The following is a 19,579-nucleotide window of genomic DNA, read 5'->3' on the forward strand; positions in this document are numbered from 1 at the left end:
TAAATTTTTACCTAATGCTTACTAGTTGAAATGTTTGTTAGCACATTGCTACACTAACAATATGATGTGCTGATTAGTGCAAAAAAACAACAACAACCTTCCACCAATATTTAATGGGATGGAGCTTTGTATCAATATATTGCAGTACCGAATGAAAAACAAGGATATTTTACTTCAGTGCAATGCATTGCGGGATTCTCTTCTCACTCTGCCAGCAATGCTGTCTTAGAACACGGCCAAAAAGACATCTTTGAAGGCAAAATAATAATGCTGTAACAGCATGATGCCTTAAAATGCTGTCTAGGTAGGCAGCTCACCGGGTTTGGATTTGAAACCGAGCTAATATGTCAGCATGCAAACCCACCACAGCTCTGACAGTGGCAATTTGTCTGTTTTCTGTGATGAAAGCATGTGCAAACAGCATGTGCTTTATATTTGGTAATGTGTAGGTGAACTCTTTTGGTTCCGTATTCTATGTAGGGCAACACTAAATCCTGTTTCGGTTTCATTTCTCATCCCATTTTCTGCTGAGAAACTAATGAAAAAATGTTCATATTCCACATCTGACTGCTTCATTAATCTGGAGTGGCAATGGTCCCATTAGGACACATCCACTGGCATTACCACACACAGATTAGATTGTGTCACAACGTTGGAAGGTTAGGCAGCGTCCCTCGACATCGTCATAAATGAACATGTGTTTTCTTATTGCATTTCACATTCGCCATAAAAGCACAAACGCAATCATGGGAGGAAAAACAACCCATCATATTCAGATTTAAATGCCGAATCTAGGTTTAAAATGTAAAAAGATTTAGAAAGTTGAGCTCAAACAGGAGAAAATCACAATGCAGCCCCTGCTGAGATGCTGCACACAGAGTGTTTGTGTGTGGAGTCGTCGTCGTCGTTATGGATTTCTGATGAAATCACAGCTAGAGGAGTTTCCCTCTATTGCACTTGAAGACAGAAATTCAAATTCAAGCAAAAGCGTGAGCAATAAGGGAAGATGAATATCGACGCCACAAAGCTTTGGATCAACCTGCCGGTGCCGTTTCATTAAGTGGAAGAAGTGGAACAGAGGGACAGCTTAACGAACACAGAGCAACGCCTGAAACAACCTACTCTCGGAAACTTCATACGTCCACCTTCATGCCGTTAGTGCTGGCATCCTCCTCAGAAACTGAATCACATAAACTGCCTTCACAACCCACATCTAATGTACACGGATCTACGACAGGAATCCATGAGGAGGAAGGGGTGGAATGAGAAACTGTCCAGTGTAGGAGTTTATGTGGATACATTAATATTTAAAACGAGTGTGCTATGCAGTTTTATCATTCTAGATAAAATGGAAGTTACTCTGGAGAGAAAGCATGAGACATTTTTTTTTTCCTTGTCAATTCTACAGACAGACGGATTTGTTTAATTATGAAATGGAAATTGCAATAGTGTTTTCTTCCCCATTATGGTATATATCCAAGTAAAGTGGTTCCTTGCCATGCAGCATTTTTTTTTTAAGTTGATTTTTAAAAATATGTGTACGGATAAATCATTTTATCATAATAAATACTATAATATTCCATTAAACAATGCCATAATAAACTATCTCAGAGAGAGCACAGCGATCAATGGCAGCTATCACACCAGAACCTGACAGCAGTGCCAAACACCTTTCCTCAGGCCATAACCACACACACACACCAGACCTCCGGCTATAAACACTGCCAATTCCTGCCCCCAGAAACACCCTGCAGCCCACACACACACACACACACACACACACACACACACACACACACACACAATATCGCCTACATGTTGTTGACATCCTCCTTGTCTCTGGGAGAAACACAACTTAATACCTTCCTACATGAATTATTCAAATATTACTTCAAATCAAAGACTTTTTTTTTTTTTTTTTTTAATGAAATAAATCAGCACGATAAGCAATTATAGGATAACACATACTTGAGTTCTTTAATTTACACAGTGTTTAATGCGTGAAGGCAGCAAGAAAAGCAGCATCACTGGTCACTATGAATCATTGGAGTCTATGCGCCGGGAATATGCGCTATCATTAGCATTCAGAGCCAGTTATATTAATCATCCATCTCTTCCATACCTCAGCAAACAATCCCACTAGTGCTCTCTCTGACACCACAAATGAATAATACTAGAGAACAACCTGAACTTACTCACCCTCATGACGTTCCAAACATGTAAGACTTTCGTTCATCTTCGGAACACAAATGAAAATTTCCTTGAAATGAAATCTGAGAGCTTTCTGTCCCTCCATTGACAGCTACACAACTGACACTTTGATGCTTCAAAAAGTTAATAAAGAATGAATGTATTGAACTGATTGAATGTAGGCTTTTAATGACATTTAAACACTGATCAGCGAACATAAACAGAAGCTCAACCGGACCTTGCTTGACGTGTGAGAACAAACCTCATTGGTTCTTGCTGAAGCTCAAACGTGCTGCGTAACACGTGAGAATTAACCTCATTGGTTGATGAATGTTTATATGTGAATAAAAGGCTAAACTCAATCTGTTTATCATATAAAGTGATCGAGTCTCTTCAGAAAATGTTGACTAAACAGCTCAAATCATATGGAATAGTTTTACTATCTCTTTATTAACTTTTTGAATCGTCAAAGTGGTAGCTGTCAATGGAGGGACAGAAATCTCTCAGATTTCATCAAAAATATCCTAATTTGTGTTTCGAAGATGAACAAAAGTCTCACAGCTTTCGAAAGACATGAGGGTGAGTAATTAATGACAGAATTTAGAATGACAGAACTTTCCCTTTAATACATTGATTACAAATCTCATTGATTACAGCCAAATTATTAAAATGCAAATAAATGTCTTATTCAGAATAGAACCAGAATATGAATATTTTTTCAGAAAATAGCGGGCATGTAAACATGGTCACTGTCTACGGTGGTTGAAATAGACATATAGTGACAGAAAAAGACATTTTCTTCATAGATCTAAAGCAAAACAGTCACTTGGGGTCAAGTTTTTACATGGACAGAGAACGTAGAACACTTTTCATCAGTGTTAATGCTGTTTTCGTTTTGCTGGACTGAATATTCTGAATGTCTGGTGAAATGCGCATCGTGCCATTTAGCAAACAGAAATCTCAATGTTAAGGAGCTGATTTAACGGTACCAAATCTGAAATATGAAAAGGTAGAGTTTAGGAGAAAGAGTCAAAAAATACAAGTGGGTGAGGGGAAAAGCAAGAGACTGTGTGATGTCTTACGAGGCAGAAATTAAGGGGTGTAGCTGTGGCACCACAGTCTGTTCCCATGATGCTGTGAGGAACTCCAGATGTGGGTGCTGAGGTAAGCACACGAGCTGGCCTACATATTAAATATGAATTAAAAGGCTTTAAAGCAGACACGACGTGTCCTATGAGACGAGATAAACATCTACCTTTTTACTGCCAGACGCAGACCTTCTTCGAGCTCCCTGAGCACACAGAGCAAGCATCCAACTTGTTTCAGACCATGAGGAATGTGTAGTGTTTGTTTTCACCGCGAGAACGAAGCCATCCTTGCAAAAAATATTACATTTATTGTATTTATACTGAGCCACTCTGTTGTTCCTCACGTTCACGCGGTAAGAAGGCGCTTTTTGCCTTATACATATTAAACAGGCACTTCTGGAGACATGATTTAATGTCTCTCAATAATGCATTCAGTCAGTTGCATGATGTTTTCACACATCATTACCCCACTCCAGTCTCCATTTCTTTCAGAGAATTTTCTCCACGCAACCCGTTTCTCCAAATGTCAGCTCGCAACATTTAGCCAGAAGTATTTAACATTTAGAAAACTAGCACAAACAGATATAAAGATAAAGCAGAGAAAATTAATGTTCTTCTACGTCGTTTATGAAGCATATGGGCTGCATTGAAATACTTTAGGGAAGTTCGTGGCTTGACATGCTATACTCCATCTAAAATTATATTAAACAGCATTGTTGCTCATTTTAATTTATTACATGGTATATTTGTACTTAAATATGAACACTGCAGGTCTATTTAAAATGAAGGTACATTTAAATTGTGAAGGTATTCTTTTAAAAGGTGAAACATTAAATTACAAGTTACAGGATCTAAAATAAATACTTCCCCTAATTGATTAATGCACATGTTAATCTGATATTGTGACGTTGATAAAATAAGTTATATAAATAACACATAATGCAGTATAAGTTTTCAAGCCTGTGAGGTATTATAAGGGATAAATATGAAAAATAAGCTATTTAAAGTGATGGTTCAAGGTGGACATTCTGTCATCATTTACTCATGCCGTTCCAAACCTGCATGACTTTATTTTTTCTGTGAAACATAAAATAAGATTTTAAAGAATGTCACTCTCCATACAATGAAAACAACACTGGACCCCAATGACGTTCATTGTATGGACAAAAACAAAACAAAACAAAACACTGAGACATTTCTTAAAACATCATCTTTTTACTGTATTCCAAAATAATAAAAAATAATAATAATAATTCAGGTTTGAAGTAAATTTTCATCTTTGGTTGAACTTTCTCTTTAAAGAGACTTTCAAGTTTCATGTTTTTTTCTTCAACATAAATTACACACATTCATACCTTAAACATGAATTTTAAAACCAAACTACAATCAATGTTTGTTATATTTGTAAAGCATATGAACTCACATCCTTATGGTAGTTGTAGTCCTGTTGTAGAAACTTTTGCTAAGTGGATTTTTTTTAAACAAATTGACTTCAGAATTTATATTTTAGAACAAAACGTAAAAGTCTCTTCAAGTAAATTGAATAGACCTTATATTACTCAATACAAAATCCGATGTAAGTTCACAAGAGAACACACAACTCAAAACTGCTAATTCTCTTCAAAGTTTTGGACTACAAACAGAGCAGATGTAAGTTAGTTTAGAGAGGAGGTCTCTCACTCTCTCTCTCGCCCCTTTTCAATCTTTGTGTAAAACGTATCTTCCGATCAAACGCTCCAATGCGTCCTAGCTGAGAGAGACTGGAGAAGCTGTATTCAGAGACAGATGATGACAGAGACACTCCGGGACTCCATCAGCGCTGTTCTGAAAAGTCAATAATGAAGTAAACATCAACAGCAGGGCCGTGTTTGATTATGTTTATGAAATGTTTTTTTGGATACAACTCTATGATGTTAGAATGTCAAATATCCACCAGGACTGTGTTAAGCAATATCACCTTTTTAACTCGGTATAGCTGGGAAACTGCCTCTGCGTTGAAGTTCTTCATGAGGCTGGAGGGTTGCTACAAAATTTCAAAAACTACACTTTTAAATTCAAATGGATTTAAAGAAAAATTTCAGTGGAAAGTCACGGACTATTGCTCAAACGTCTCTGTGTTTGCTCTCTAACGGCCTACCATTCAGTGTAATAAACACAGTGAAGCATACACCAGGGAAACTAAACGAGTGCTCAGGATGATAAGTTGATTCCCAAATGCATGCTGAAGGGTCGTGTGGGTGCCGGCTTTCCCCTTGAGAGAGTAAGGTCACGGAGCCAGTGGAGCAAAGAGCTCTGCCTCGCTCTGCATCTTAAACATATGTGCGTGATGCTTGTGTAAACCAACCCGTTGGCACATAAGTAGTAAGACTGAAGAATCTTACTGGGAAAAAGTACTGCAACCGTAGAATGGGTTTACACAACAACAGTCCCTGATGTCAATTGTCACACGCCACTGAGAAAATGCCTGAGGACTGTACCTGTCCTGTGGGAGGGGCTACATTTTGCTAATACTTTGTAACGGATCCCCTAGCAAACTAATATAGATTTCCTGATTTCCTCAGATACAGAACATCCAATAATACAGTCTATACTGCATATAGCTTTTAAAGTTATAAAACACAGTGTGCAGCATTGCATGACCCCTAATATTATTAGTAGTAAAATTGATACACTATTATTATACTAGAATTAGCTTTAATTTGTTTGTATATTTTTTGTTTTTAATTTAGTTTAAGTTTTTGTTTTATTATATTTCAATAATATATATTTTTAATATACTGTATTTACATTTTTGTTTTCAGTTTTAGTATTTCAAGCTCAACTTATTTATTTCAATTAGTTACCACTTAGTTTGTTTTTAAGTTTAAGTTATTTAAGTTATACTTTATTTAGTTTTAGTCAACAAAAGCATCGAGTTAAATTATACTTTTTCATTTTGTAGTCAACTTACACTGAATAACTAGTCGACTATATGCTACAAAAAAAAAACAAAAAAAAAACGGAAGGTCCGTCCCAATTCGCATATACTTATGCACTATTCTATGCCGTTTTGCAGTATACATAGTGCGAGTAGTGCATTCACACTGAAAATGAAAATGCATTTTAAATATCCGCATGATGCACTTAATTAACCGAAAAGACAAAGTGTGGAATGTTGGACACTTCATGCACTCAACTGTTGCATCTTCAGACTCTGATGTTGAATGACAAAATAACCATATACAATTCATACACTACACAGTTGAGTACATAGTGCATTAGTACATAGTGTAAAATGTGACATTTGAGACACAACAAGAATGTTAAAAGCACTGCATTGTGGGATCCAGTGTTCCTCTTAGTGATCAACTTATGATGAGTGTAGTCGGAGGATGAAAATAATGAACAGTATGTTTAGTATGGAAGTGAAACTCAATGGCTTGCAAAAAGCGTTAACAGTCTACACAACCTTAAGGCAATTTATCTTGGATTTCAAAGCATCAGGTGGAGTTTCCTGTCTCGCAGACATCAATGTGTCAGACTGCCCAGCAGGAAGTCAAACATGGCAAACAAGCTCACAGGAATCTGGGCTCTCACCCTGCCTTTACAGCCACAACGGCTCACACTTCACTTTAAAAGGACCTTCAGGTATATTTCAACTTCAGCTTCAGATATCATTTTACTGGAGCTAATAAGTAATGTCAACAAAACTTACAATAATACAGAAAATAATAATTGCTAAAAAAAGGGTTAAATAATTCACCCAAAAATGAACATTTTGTGATTTACTCACCCTCATGTCGTTCCAAACATGTATGACTTCCTTTCCTCTGTGGAACATAAAAGGAGAAATTCTGAAGAATTATACTGGAAAATCTTTTAAAAGATTTGAAAAGGACAACTCATTCTTTTGAGTCAGACGTTTTTTTTATTTAATCACCCTGATCTAGTTCTCCAGTTCAACTCACTGACTAAATGATCCATATTTAGATGCTCAATAGAGGGGCAATATCCTCAGTAAAGAACGTTATAGTTCTTGTGTATCAATACTACTTTTTGTCTATCACAGATTAAAACATTAAAAACATAGGCAACAGCAGGAATATTAGGCTGCTGTCCAGAGGTGTGGACTCGAGTCATGTGACTTGGACTCGAGTCAGACTCGAGTCATGAATTTGATGACTTCAGACTCGACTCGACAAAATGTACAAAGACTTGCAACTCGACTTGGACTTTAACATCAATGACTCGTGACTTCACTTGGACTTGCGCCTTTTGACTCGAGAAGACTTGCTACTTCCCATGAAAACTGGGGAAAAAAATGTCCACACGGCCGCGCCGCTCTCAGTTTATCTGCATCTGTGAAAAAAAGCTGTATGCATGCAGCGAGCGCGCGCGCTGCCTGCACGACATCCAATCACTGTAGTCCCACGTTGTTTTGATTCGACAGCATCTAACGCCCGTTTCACACAAACTCCGTTTGCAGTGCGTATGCGCCAGCGGTGCGTATTTTTTTTTCCGTACCCATGTTAACAGGTTAGAGCTTTCACACTGCACGCGGTTGCAGTCCGTAGATCCGTTCCAGGTGCGGTGCGTATACAGCAGTGCCGCGATCGTTTCCGCACCGAGTCTATTTCTGCTGTGCTGCACATGTGCTGCACGCGCTGAATTAAAGTGACAGCGCATGTTTCGTGGTCAAAATGAACACAGATTGACCTAAAAATTTAGTGATTTCACCATAAACGCGATTAATTAAATAAAATGTAGTAATCTCACCATAAATGTATTTAATTAAATACTATTTTCACTTTAAGACCAGGGTAAAGCAAGGAAAACTACAATTTACCTCAACAAGGCGACATAATGAACGACACTCGTCTCATTCGTGGAGGTGGAAAAACATGTTCCTTATTGTGACATGCGAGATTTATTGTATTAATTTAAATATAAAATAAAAGACATGAGAGTCTGCTGTTTTTTTATACAAGTAGGCTAGCCTACATATGGTTAAATATTTGACCACTTGCTTTATAAGTAGAAGTAATGCATTGAATAATAGGCCTATACGTTGTTTAAATTGTGTTTAAACGTGCATACGTCTATTAAAGAGTGTATATGTGTACAAAGAGAATCGCAATGCTGAGACGTTAAGACCGGGGTCGCCTAAATCAAGGGAAAATACATATTTCAACAAGGCAACATAACACTCGTCTCATTCGTGGAGGTGGAAAAACAAGTTCTTTGTGACATGCGAGATTTATTGTATAAAGATTTAAATTATGCAAAAGAAAGAGTATGAGTCTGCTGTTTTTGTCAATTTTAAGTTTTAATTTAAAATGTAGGCTATGCGATTTTAATATAAGTACATGGTTAAATATTTTACCACTTGCTTGAGCAACTTAATATATAATTATATAAGAGTAATGCATTAAATAATACGTTGTTTAAATTGTATTTAAACGTGAATACGTCTATTAAAGAGTGTATACGTGTGTACAAAGAGAATCGCAATGCTGACAATTATTTTTTTTTAAATAAAAGATGCTAATAACTTCTGGATTTGAAATATAATAGTGAGTATGTATTTGTGGTACAGCCGCGGATCACGCACTGCAAACGCAGCATATGTGAAAGCACTATTGCGCGTGCTGGTCTTGCACCGCATACGCACTGCAACACGCATTCCAATTATATTATCAGGTTGGTCCAGTTTTTCAGAAGTGATAATTTTGAGGAGTGAGGATTTTATTGATGACAATGACATGTTTAAAAAGGTTTAGGCTAAAACGACCCATGTCTAATTCGAAAGTTAAACTGTTTTGCAATATGAGGTTAATACAATACAGGACTGAAGCTGCATGCTGTGCATTGTTCTAGTGCAATATGCTGTTGAAATACAAGCATTTTTTGTGAAAATTTAATTTTCAGTTTTTTACTGTATTTGATTAATGTCATTGTATAAAAAGAGGTTTAAATAAATACAAATCTTACAGACGTACATGATTTGTATAAATTGTATTTCTGTGGTAAGAGGACTTGAAATGACTCGAAACTAAAATGGTAGGACTTTGGACTCGACTTGAGACTTGTTGGCTTTGACTTTTGACTCGACTCGGGACTTGCCTCATCTTTGACTCGACTTGACTCGGGACTCGAGGGCAAAGACTTGAGACTTACTTGTGACTTGCATAACAATGACTTTGTCCCACCTCTGCTGCTGTCACTTTAAGAACTAATGCACGGACTGTTGTTTATCACATACTTGTAGTTTTTGTCTGTCACAACTTTTACGGTGCTTTTCTGTTCTTAAAAAGCTTGAGAGTTTTTTCCAAGGAGACGTCCATGGCATCTAATTGCATGGAAAAGAACAACCAATTAAATTCTCCTTTTGTGTTCCATGGAAGAAATGAAGTCACACATGTTTGTTGTTTGATCCTCCCTAAAAGTTCCCCTGATAGACTTAAGTGATGCATCGGCGGCAATAAAAATGTTGATTTCAGGAAGTTAAAGTATAATAAGGAGTAAATTGGCAATGATGCTGGTAATACTGTCAATGCTAATAGAACTCATAATGGCGATGTTAATAGAACATATTTTGATGCATTCAATATATTCCAAATGCATGACATTTTATATTGCATTTGTTTTTCTGTCTGTATCATTTGAGCCATCTTACATTCAAAAAGGCATCACAAACACAAAAGCGCAATCCTGTTTAAATAAGCTTTGTAACAAGGGAACCTCAGGCTGAAATGAGCTAGTGTACCTACAAGCAAGTCTCCAGCGGGCTGCACTGATTTGAGTGTAGCCGGAGGGCAGGGAGCAGGCCTGCGGGGGAAAGCAGAGCATGTTTCTCCCCCAGGGTTGTCTTACAGCCATTAACTCCTGCCAAGTCCTTGCATTGATTCTTACTAAGGGGCTCAGCTCCACACCGGGTTAGACAACAGTTACAAACACAACTTGAAATGGAGAGATGAAAGGCAATGGTATGAGGTCTCATGCATCTAAACATTAAAACAAACTTTATGGCACATAGGGTCAAGGTTACAAATAATGTCAACAAAATATACATGTACACATACACCCACAATTACACGCAAAAAATAAATAGAAAAAAAATGGTGTAGAATAAACACATCTGCTGCTGTACTGACTAGTCTGTAGAGAGACCACGGCTTGACAAAGGACAGACAGAGTGTGTTTCCATGCCAGTGAGCTCTATGGAGATGATCTGGCTCAGAAATAAGAATGAGGTACCTGTAAACTACACCTCTGCCTCATTAGAAAAAACTGCTGGGCGCTCCAGCTGGCACAACAGTGATTTTGTCATGTAAAATTATAATAAATTATTAGAATCTGTAAACAATCAATGAAGGTTTCAAAATCTTTTACATTTTTGTTTAATTACTAGATAGTGCCATTAAAAGTGCAATTACTTTGGTTGATAAGAATATATGTATATGTAGCCTATCTGTATATGTATGTATGTATGTATGTATGTATATCTATATATCTATCTATCTATATCTATATAGAGAGAGATATACATACATACATATACATATATATATGTATGTATGTATGTATGTATATAAAAAAATATTAAAAAAATAACTACTGTTCAAAGGTTTGTGTTCAGTATGATTTTTTTTTTAGCAAGGATGCATTAAATTAACCAAAAGTGACAGTAAAGTCATTCAAAATGGTACGAAAGATATTTATTTTATATATATATATATATATATATATATATATATATATATATATATATATATATATATATATATATATATATATATAATAAAATAAATGCTGTCCTTTTGTACTTTCTATTCAAAAAAGATTCCTGAAAAAACTATTTCCACAAAAAAATATTAAGCAGCACAACCCTTTTAATAGTAATGATGAGTAGTGATGATGAGCATCACATCCTTGGTGAGCATAAGAGGCTTCTTTCAAAAAAATCGTACTGACCCCAAACTTTTGAATGGTAGTGTAAATAAATAATGAAATAAACAATACACTACATACAATGCTAACAACAATACCAAACTGAATCTGTGGGTCAAAAGATGGGGTGCAGTACATTTTTTTTTTTTAAATCAATAAAATATTATCTCTGCATTAGCACTTGCAGTTTAAAAAGCAGCATAACAAACTTTCTGCTCTGAGTACAGTGTACATTTTAGGAGATCCTCAGACCTCACTCGTATGACGAAAAGGCGTCATGATGGCTCAGACTAAAAGGCATTGGACAAAACGGCATTGCACCTCAGACCGAAAGGCTTCAGGTCTCAGGAAAAACAATGTCAGGTGTCAGGTCTCGTACAATTAGGCATCAGACCAAACAGCCTCAGACTAAAAGGCATCAGACATAAAGGCATCGGACAAAAGGGCATCGGACGAAACGGACTTAGAAGGAAGCACGGAAGTTTCGAAATGCCCTGCCTCAATGTGACGTCACATGCCCGTCTAGATCGGCCCAATGTCGGTTTCCGATAGAACGGGTGAAGGTCTCTGTGTTCTGGCAAAGTAATTTAATTCCATTTAAGCTTTTATCTGACTCCATTTTAGATCTGACTCTTTTAGATCACAACCTCGAATTTAGGTTAGATTGCCAATTGGTTATTGGTCAATAATAGTTTAGCAATACATTTGATTGTTCTATTTAACTCTTTTACCCATTCATATTAGGAAGCGATGTCTCTCAGAGATCCTCACGCCTTGTTTAACGTGGGTCTCACGATCACAAGCTCGTCACTAATCTGACGCAAAACTTGCGGTAACATACGAATCCGTTTGATCTACTTGGGAAAACAATTTCAGAGTCAGTCGGAATAAAATCAAATGTAACAATTTATTATGTCAGGTAAATGTACCATGCCAATTTCATATCAGTTCAAAGATAATAATTACAAAACATCAAATGCTCTGGAATAAAGAGAGAATATGTGAAACTGACATTATAAAATGTCACTCCGCTAGAGATGCGCGGTTTGCGGTTACAGCCGCGGACTCCGCGGATAAACCGCGGATCGGGCGGATGACGTGACGAAAAATAATATTTTTATTAAATTCGGCCGGGTGGCGGGCGGTTGAACCAATCCAATGAAAAATATATGTATACACCAATCAGCGGATGGCGGGCGGGTGCGGTTTTGAAAATTGGTCAAAAACGTTGGTGCGGATGTATGGCGGACGGATGATGAGTTTTGTGATGCGGTTGCGGATGAAATAATAGCCCATCCGCGCATCTCTACACTCCGCATCACAGGCTAATTTGAGTTACAAATCGCCACGAGTCTTCTTCAGCATCTCTCTAAATCCTCAGACCAAGGCAGAAACCTCTTTTCAAATGTAAACATGAGTTCACAGTGGGAATTTGCATTAATCACCGTCCCAGACTTACTGGGGACAGGAGTTGATTTAGATGGGGGCACACCCACAGCAGTTAACAAGATATCTCTAAACTCTCCACATCTTATTACCTTTTTGGTTTACATCTGTGGGAATGAGAACTTTGTACCAGTCGCACTGAGACATTTCAAATGATACCAAACATATATAATACTGTATGATAATTGTTCAATATATAATACTGTATGATAATTTCAAGTACAGCTTCTCTCTCTCTCTCTCTCTCTTTTATTTTTTAATGCTTGAATAATAAGCCTACATAAAGAACATTGCCAAGGGATTACATAAATACATACAATGAATACCATCAATAGATAGATTCTACATAATTAACATACACACACACAAACTTAGCTGTTTTTTTCATGTTTGACTATAAAGCTGCTGCTTTAAAGTAATCTATTGTATAAAGAAGCCTAATATATAAATAAACGTGACGTGAATAGCCTGCAGCGTTGAATTGCAGAGCTGGTGCGAACATACACATCACTATGATCAGTTGCTTTATTAACTGCTGTCATTTTTTGTTGTGTGCACATTTGTAGAAACGCCGCTCTCAGCAGCGTGGATGGTCTCGGGATGTTCACTAACAGTATATACCTGCAAAGGTATTTTCAACTTTGTTTTACTCCTAAGCAAAGAAGAAAAAGAACTGCGCAGTGAATATATCGGGGCCTTGAGTCCGTTTCGTCCGATGCCTTTATGTCTGATGCCTTTTTGTCTGCGTCCGTTTCGTCCGATGCCATTTTGTCTGATGCCTTTAAGTCTGAGGCTATTTGGTCCGATGCCTAATTGTACAAGACCTGACACCTGACATCGTTTTTCCTGAGACCTGAAGCCTTTCAGTCTGAGGCGCGATGCCATTTTGTCCAATGACTGAAGCCTTTTAGTCTGAGCCATGACGCCTTTTCGTCATACGAGTGAGGTCTGAGGATCTCCTAAAATGTATACCGTATCTGAGTCATTAATGGTAATTTAAATGAGAAACCTTTTTATTTACAATAAAATGTTACTTTTTTTTTTTTAAATAAAGAAATGTGTTCAATAACACACTGTATTAGCCCTTTCTGTGCAATTTGTATCAAGGAAAAGTGAAATTTCAATAGTATTGGTATTAACTACTGAAATTTTGGTATTGTGACAAGGGTATATTATGAACGTTGGTTCATTATGGGCACCGGCACAGGTCCATTTAACACTCTTTGTGTTGGTCAACCTGACCAAATATCCCCACAAGGACAGTAAAACCTGAAATCACCACGTTGTGGGTACGACAGTGATCACCAGAAGAAAACAGCTTGAAAAATATAAAAAATAATGTCTTAATGAAGGGGATGGGTGATATCATTAGCTCAGTATAAAACAGCAGAAGTCGATGGAAAGTTCCACCATGATAGAAAAACAAATGTGTGTGTGTGAGGTCAGTGAGGAGGTCTTCCTTTTGAGAGTGACATTGTTCTGTCCGGGGATTGAAGTCCAGAGGGACTAAATTTAATGAGCTCCAATTTTTGTTCTAATGACCCACCCCCCACCCCCATTCATATTCTTCTCTTCTAATCGCTTTCTCTGGTGTGGAGGATATTAACAACCTCTTCTTTGCACACTCCAGGCCATTAGGAAGGCCAGCCTCAGCTGCACACACACGCCAGTCATTTCAATTACTCTTATGAGCACACAGAGGCCAATATCTCGGGAAAAACACACATGCAGACATGACAAAAGAGGGTGGAAGACTAGTGAGGGTGGAAGTTGTGAAACTAGGCCAGACTACAACATGGTGCATTATCAGTGAAATCTTTATTTCTGTAGTGACAGTAAAGTGTGAGTTGTCATCTGTGCTTCTTTATAACGCTTATGCTAATTTTTGAGGCTGGGGAGTGACTCCAGCTTGTACCATGAGCATGTTTCAAAGTTACAAACCCAAACCCTAAAGGGTGTCAGTGGAACTTATCTGTAATTTAGTGGCTTTGGAACAGTCATGGTCGTTTCTTGCCCTCCGTCAAGCAGTCAGGTAGCCTAACATGCACCTTTCCTGCGACAGAAGCGGTTTTTAGACTCACCAGGCTGCAGTACACTGATGCCCAGTGGGTTGGAGGTGCGGTTGGCCACCGTGCTCCAGGTGCCATCGTAATTCCTCCGATAAAGTAAGGCAGCACATTGGTACGTCCCGGCCTCCTTGCGTCCGGCTCGGGTGATGCTGAGACGGAAGTTGGTGTTAGTGGGTGTACGATCCACAGTGGTTCGCGTGCCAAGGCCCAGCAGTTGATCGCCCCACTGCAGAGTGCCATCCCGCGTGAACGTCACCAAATCTCGGAACTCTCCATCGCCCTCTGCTGGCTGGAAGCGCCATGTGACCGCAGCAGGAACGTTGGGATTGTGCCGTGGCTTCACAATGCACTGCAGGTCAAACGAGTCACCAAACGTCACGCTGGGCGTACGAGAGGACGCCGATACAAAGAAGAAAGATTCTGGAACAAGAACAACAAAAGAAAATTCATATATCAATTACAAATATTCGCCACAATGCATTTACACAATTCAATTCATGCACTGATAAGCATGTGTATCAACTTATCTAATCAGAACTAGAGTCATTTATGATATTTGTTTCCTTTTGTGTTCATTTTTGATTCTTTTGAAAGTGTAATACAATTCAAAACTGGTTCTGCACTAATGCCAGACTTAGTTATTTGTTATTTTATTGATCTATTTCAATTTATTGATTTAGATATTTCAATATCTATTTCTATGCCCAAACCTGGGCCCATGGGCCAAAGTTGATTGATCCATGCAATGAGCAGAAAATATATCATAGGAAAAAACAACAACATGCCATTGAAATAGACGTTTGTTGGCAATCACAGCAATTTATATGCAGAATATTGCTAAAATGTGGCACTTCAAAATAGTATTATGAAATTGAATAATCATTGGTGTGTATTATTATTACAGATGCCGTCTCCATGTACACGTGCACTGCCACAACAAACGAGGAGCATGTGAGATTGAGGAAACAAATGCACACGTTAAATTAAGAAATATCATGCTGCCAAGTTTGAATTTCTGCATTATTATCCATAAATGTGTACGTAAATTTTTAACAAAGTTCATTTTCGGCCCCATGGAGTTGCAATATATTAGGCTTATGCGGGAATACACTGTGCTGTAACTTGCCTTTTGTTTATTATGTGTTATATAAGAGATAATGTGCAATCAACAACAAAATAAACACTGACAGGGTACAACAATATTACAGTAATATTAATACTGAACTGAATTTCACTTTTTTTCAATGCAATCAATAAATGAAACCCGAGATGGAGCCAGTTGCATTTGTATGAAACAAGATACAGCTTTGCCATGGACACAAGTGAATATGTCCCGAGTCCCTTTAAAGGCAAGTCATTTCACTCTGCAACCATTTAGTTGTTAATTTAATTATCATACATAATTCAAAGACATTTTTCCCTTATTAATAATAAACTTCATTTATATTTTAATCAGTAAATGTTCAGTCACATGAAATACAAATCTACTCTGCACATCTATATATCATCATCATCATTTATATGTGAATTAATTTAAACGTTTATTTCGTTTCCTAAATGTTCAAGATTCGTTTCTCTTTTATTTCATTTTATTATGTCAGTTGAAGTTTAAAAAGTAACTAAAACATCATTAAAAACAGCAATAAAGTTTCATTGTACTATAAAACTGGAAATAAAACTGGATTAGTTAAGCAGATTCCTTAATGTTTTCAAATTATGAAATCATAAATAAGGGGAACCAAGGTTAACCACTTTAAATTTAATATAACAGTTTGATATAATGCACCTTTTACTTTTGGCCCACAGACCTCAATCAATTTAGATTTTTGGTCTTCGTTATAAAAAGTTTTTGTTGACAGTAAAAACTGAGGTCTGAACGCGCTGCCCCCAGACCGAAGCCTGTCACACAAGTAAACACGATGCGAGAACTGCAGGTAACACTGTGAATTCTTACAAATGGAGTGGAGTCTCTGAATCTGCTAATGGGCATATAGACAACAAGACTATTCCCTGGCGTATTGCTACTGCATTGCTCATACTAGAGTATATCTTAGGAAAAATAAACTCATTACAAGGGAATGTTTTGTCTTTCCATTTAAAGAGGCAAATGGAAATTTCTGCATGAGATTTCTGGAACTCGAATAGTGTTCCTTGTGGAAGGGTAAAGCATCATCTGGCCACTTGAGTGTTTGAGCTTGATACGGATGACAGCAGCTGGAGGCCATACGGAGCCGGAGATGGCCAGATCCATTCCAAGCCTTCCTGCCAGTGCCCTAATGATGCCACGCTGCTGGGCTGTAACAGAGGGCAGGTTAACGCAAAACCTGCTGGGCACAAGCTTTGCCCAGATCTTAGCAGTACCACAGGGCTCTGGCAAAGTTAAGGAAGTAAATTTCATTGGTGAGCCTCTGTGTCCTTCAATTATGCAAACTATTAAAGGAACAGGGCAGTAAAGTTAGATGTCTATATTATCAGACTACTCTGTCTGCATGCTAAACCTCAAAGACTTCCTGGGAGAAATCCCAAAGTTCAGACGTTCACTGGGCTGAGAAAGGCTAGCAGGAGTTTGTTCTGTTTGGGAGGAAAGCTTGAGATCAGTAGAGTTAATCTACTCTGCGTTATTTTGATAAAATTTGGACAAGGTGACCTGTAGCACGCCAACTCAATCCTGCGGGCAGCAACCGAGGAAAGCGGCCAAAAGGAGATTACACACACATCCCCTGTTTATTGAGCACATGCAAACTAATCCTGTAAGAAAAAAAAAAAAGTAGTAGACTGCTGAATCCTATTTTTCTTTTTCTACATTTAATGAGCTCAGTTTTGCTCAGATATTGAAAAAAAATGTCTCAAACGAGGATTATTGGTGGATTTATAACAGTGTTTTCTGCAAAGCCATTCGGCAGCTAAAACTACTGTGCTATAGCAAAAGTAATCATATTTTCCCTGAGTTGTGAGATTGAAGTCAGAATTGAATGTGATCAGATAAAAAGATTGTGTACTATGAAATAATGCCAAGAAAACACATCTTTCTATCGTGTTGTCTTAGCTGCACTAAAAAACAAACATTAAGCTAGACTTGAGTGATCCAATTCAGGAAACGCACAAAATCAAACGTTTGAATCAATCTGAGGAATCCTTCACCAAATTAAACAATGAATCAATCACTAGTCAACCAATTCACTTTCAGTCACAAGGGATGGATGATACCACTTATATTCTTTCTGATTTGATGCCAAGTGTCATTAATGCTGTTATTGATCCTAACACCGATACTTCTATCAAATTTTGTGATTTCTGGCAATAAAATGGGCAATGATTGTTATATCAAACAATATAAAAACGCATTATAATACATGTCACGTTTAGCTAGATTGTTATTTAATGGACTGAAATAACTCCAGATGAAGCTAATTTTCTCTGTCATTATCTCAAGTAAGCACCTACTTGTTTGAACTTACTCCTTTTCAGATGAGCATAAGGAGAAATAGTTCCTATCCTAAACAAACATTTGCAAACATTTACACTATTGTATTTAAAGTAGGGCTGTCAAATGATTAATCACGATTAATCGCACCAAAATAAAAGTTTGTGTTCACATAATATATGTGTGTGTACTGTGCATAATTATTTTGTATATATAAATACACACACATGCATGTAAATATTTAAGTTTTTTTTTTTTTATATATATATAAAATATTTATATTTATTTATAATACAAATTATATATAATATATATACAGTATATTTAAGCAAATATTTGTGTGTGTGTGTATTTATATATATACAAAATAATTATGCACAGTACACACACATATATTATGTGAACACAAACTTTTATTTTGGTGCGATTAATCGTGATTAATCATTTGACAGCCCTACTTTAAAGGGAATCTTTTTTTCTCACCCTCATGTCGGTTCAAACCGGTATGACTTTATTTATTCTGTGGAACTTAAAAGGAGAAAAACTGAAGAACATAAAAGATGATATTTTGAGAAATGTCTCAGTGTTTATGTCCATACAATGGAAATCAATGGTCGCTTTGGCTACATTCTTCAAAATATGCTTTTATGTTCCGCAGAACAAAGAAAGTCATACATGTTTGGAACAACATGAGAGTCGACAGACATCCCTTTAAAACATTGACATTTATTACTAAAATAGCACAAACGAAAACAAACAAGTTTATTGGATGATCAGACGTGGAAAGAAGAGAGAGAAATGAACAGAGGAGATTCTGAAAAATATAGGACAGGCTTGAGTATGTGTGACGTCAACGATGGGACGTTTACAAGGATTGATAAGAGAGAGAAATAAAGAGAAGGCGGCATTTTAAAGGCATACGTTTCATGTTTTGATGGATTCCAGTGCTTTAGTCTCTTGTAAACACATGATCAGAAACGGCTTCCTATCCATCCTGTGTTTGACTGCAGACAGCAGGGAACCATGATCAATGCCATCTTCTCTAGAGTGCAGGGCTATTGGACACATACTGAGAGTGATTCTTTATGGAAACACTAACACAACAGCTTTCACATACACAGCCTTTCTCAAATTCCAACATTTTTCCCCACTGTTACTTTGTGTGATCCACTGCACACAGTTGTAATAACTAATCAATGATCACAGGAACAATCACGACACCTGAAGAAGTGGGGAAAAGGGCAGCATGAGCTGCCGTCTGAGAGGAGCGAGCCCAGGCAGACAGAGCTGTATTGTGTTTGATTATTCCAGACACACAGACATGCTCAGAAAAACATGTGGCGTACACCCAGCCTCACGCACAGTGGGAATAGAGATTTCAAATCTAGTAGCCTGACACAAGGGGAGGCTTCAGTCGGCCTCTGGATGCCTTT

At 37.4% G+C, this 19,579-nt stretch overlaps 1 protein-coding gene across 1 annotated transcript in view; it reads right to left on the reverse strand.

Annotated features, from left to right (window-relative positions):
* Nucleotides 1-19,579, reverse strand: part of igsf3 (immunoglobulin superfamily, member 3) — a 158,375-nt gene that overhangs the window by 19,624 nt on the left and 119,172 nt on the right. The window contains exon 6 of the mRNA XM_082175670.1: nucleotides 14,735-15,142. Coding sequence (XP_082031796.1) covers nucleotides 14,735-15,142 — 408 coding nt within the window. The remainder of the gene's footprint in view (nucleotides 1-14,734; nucleotides 15,143-19,579) is intronic.

The sequence above is a fragment of the Leuciscus leuciscus genome (assembly GCF_965113295.1).
Source record: "Leuciscus leuciscus genome assembly, chromosome: 7".
In the NCBI taxonomy this organism is placed as follows: domain Eukaryota; kingdom Metazoa; phylum Chordata; class Actinopteri; order Cypriniformes; family Leuciscidae; genus Leuciscus; species Leuciscus leuciscus.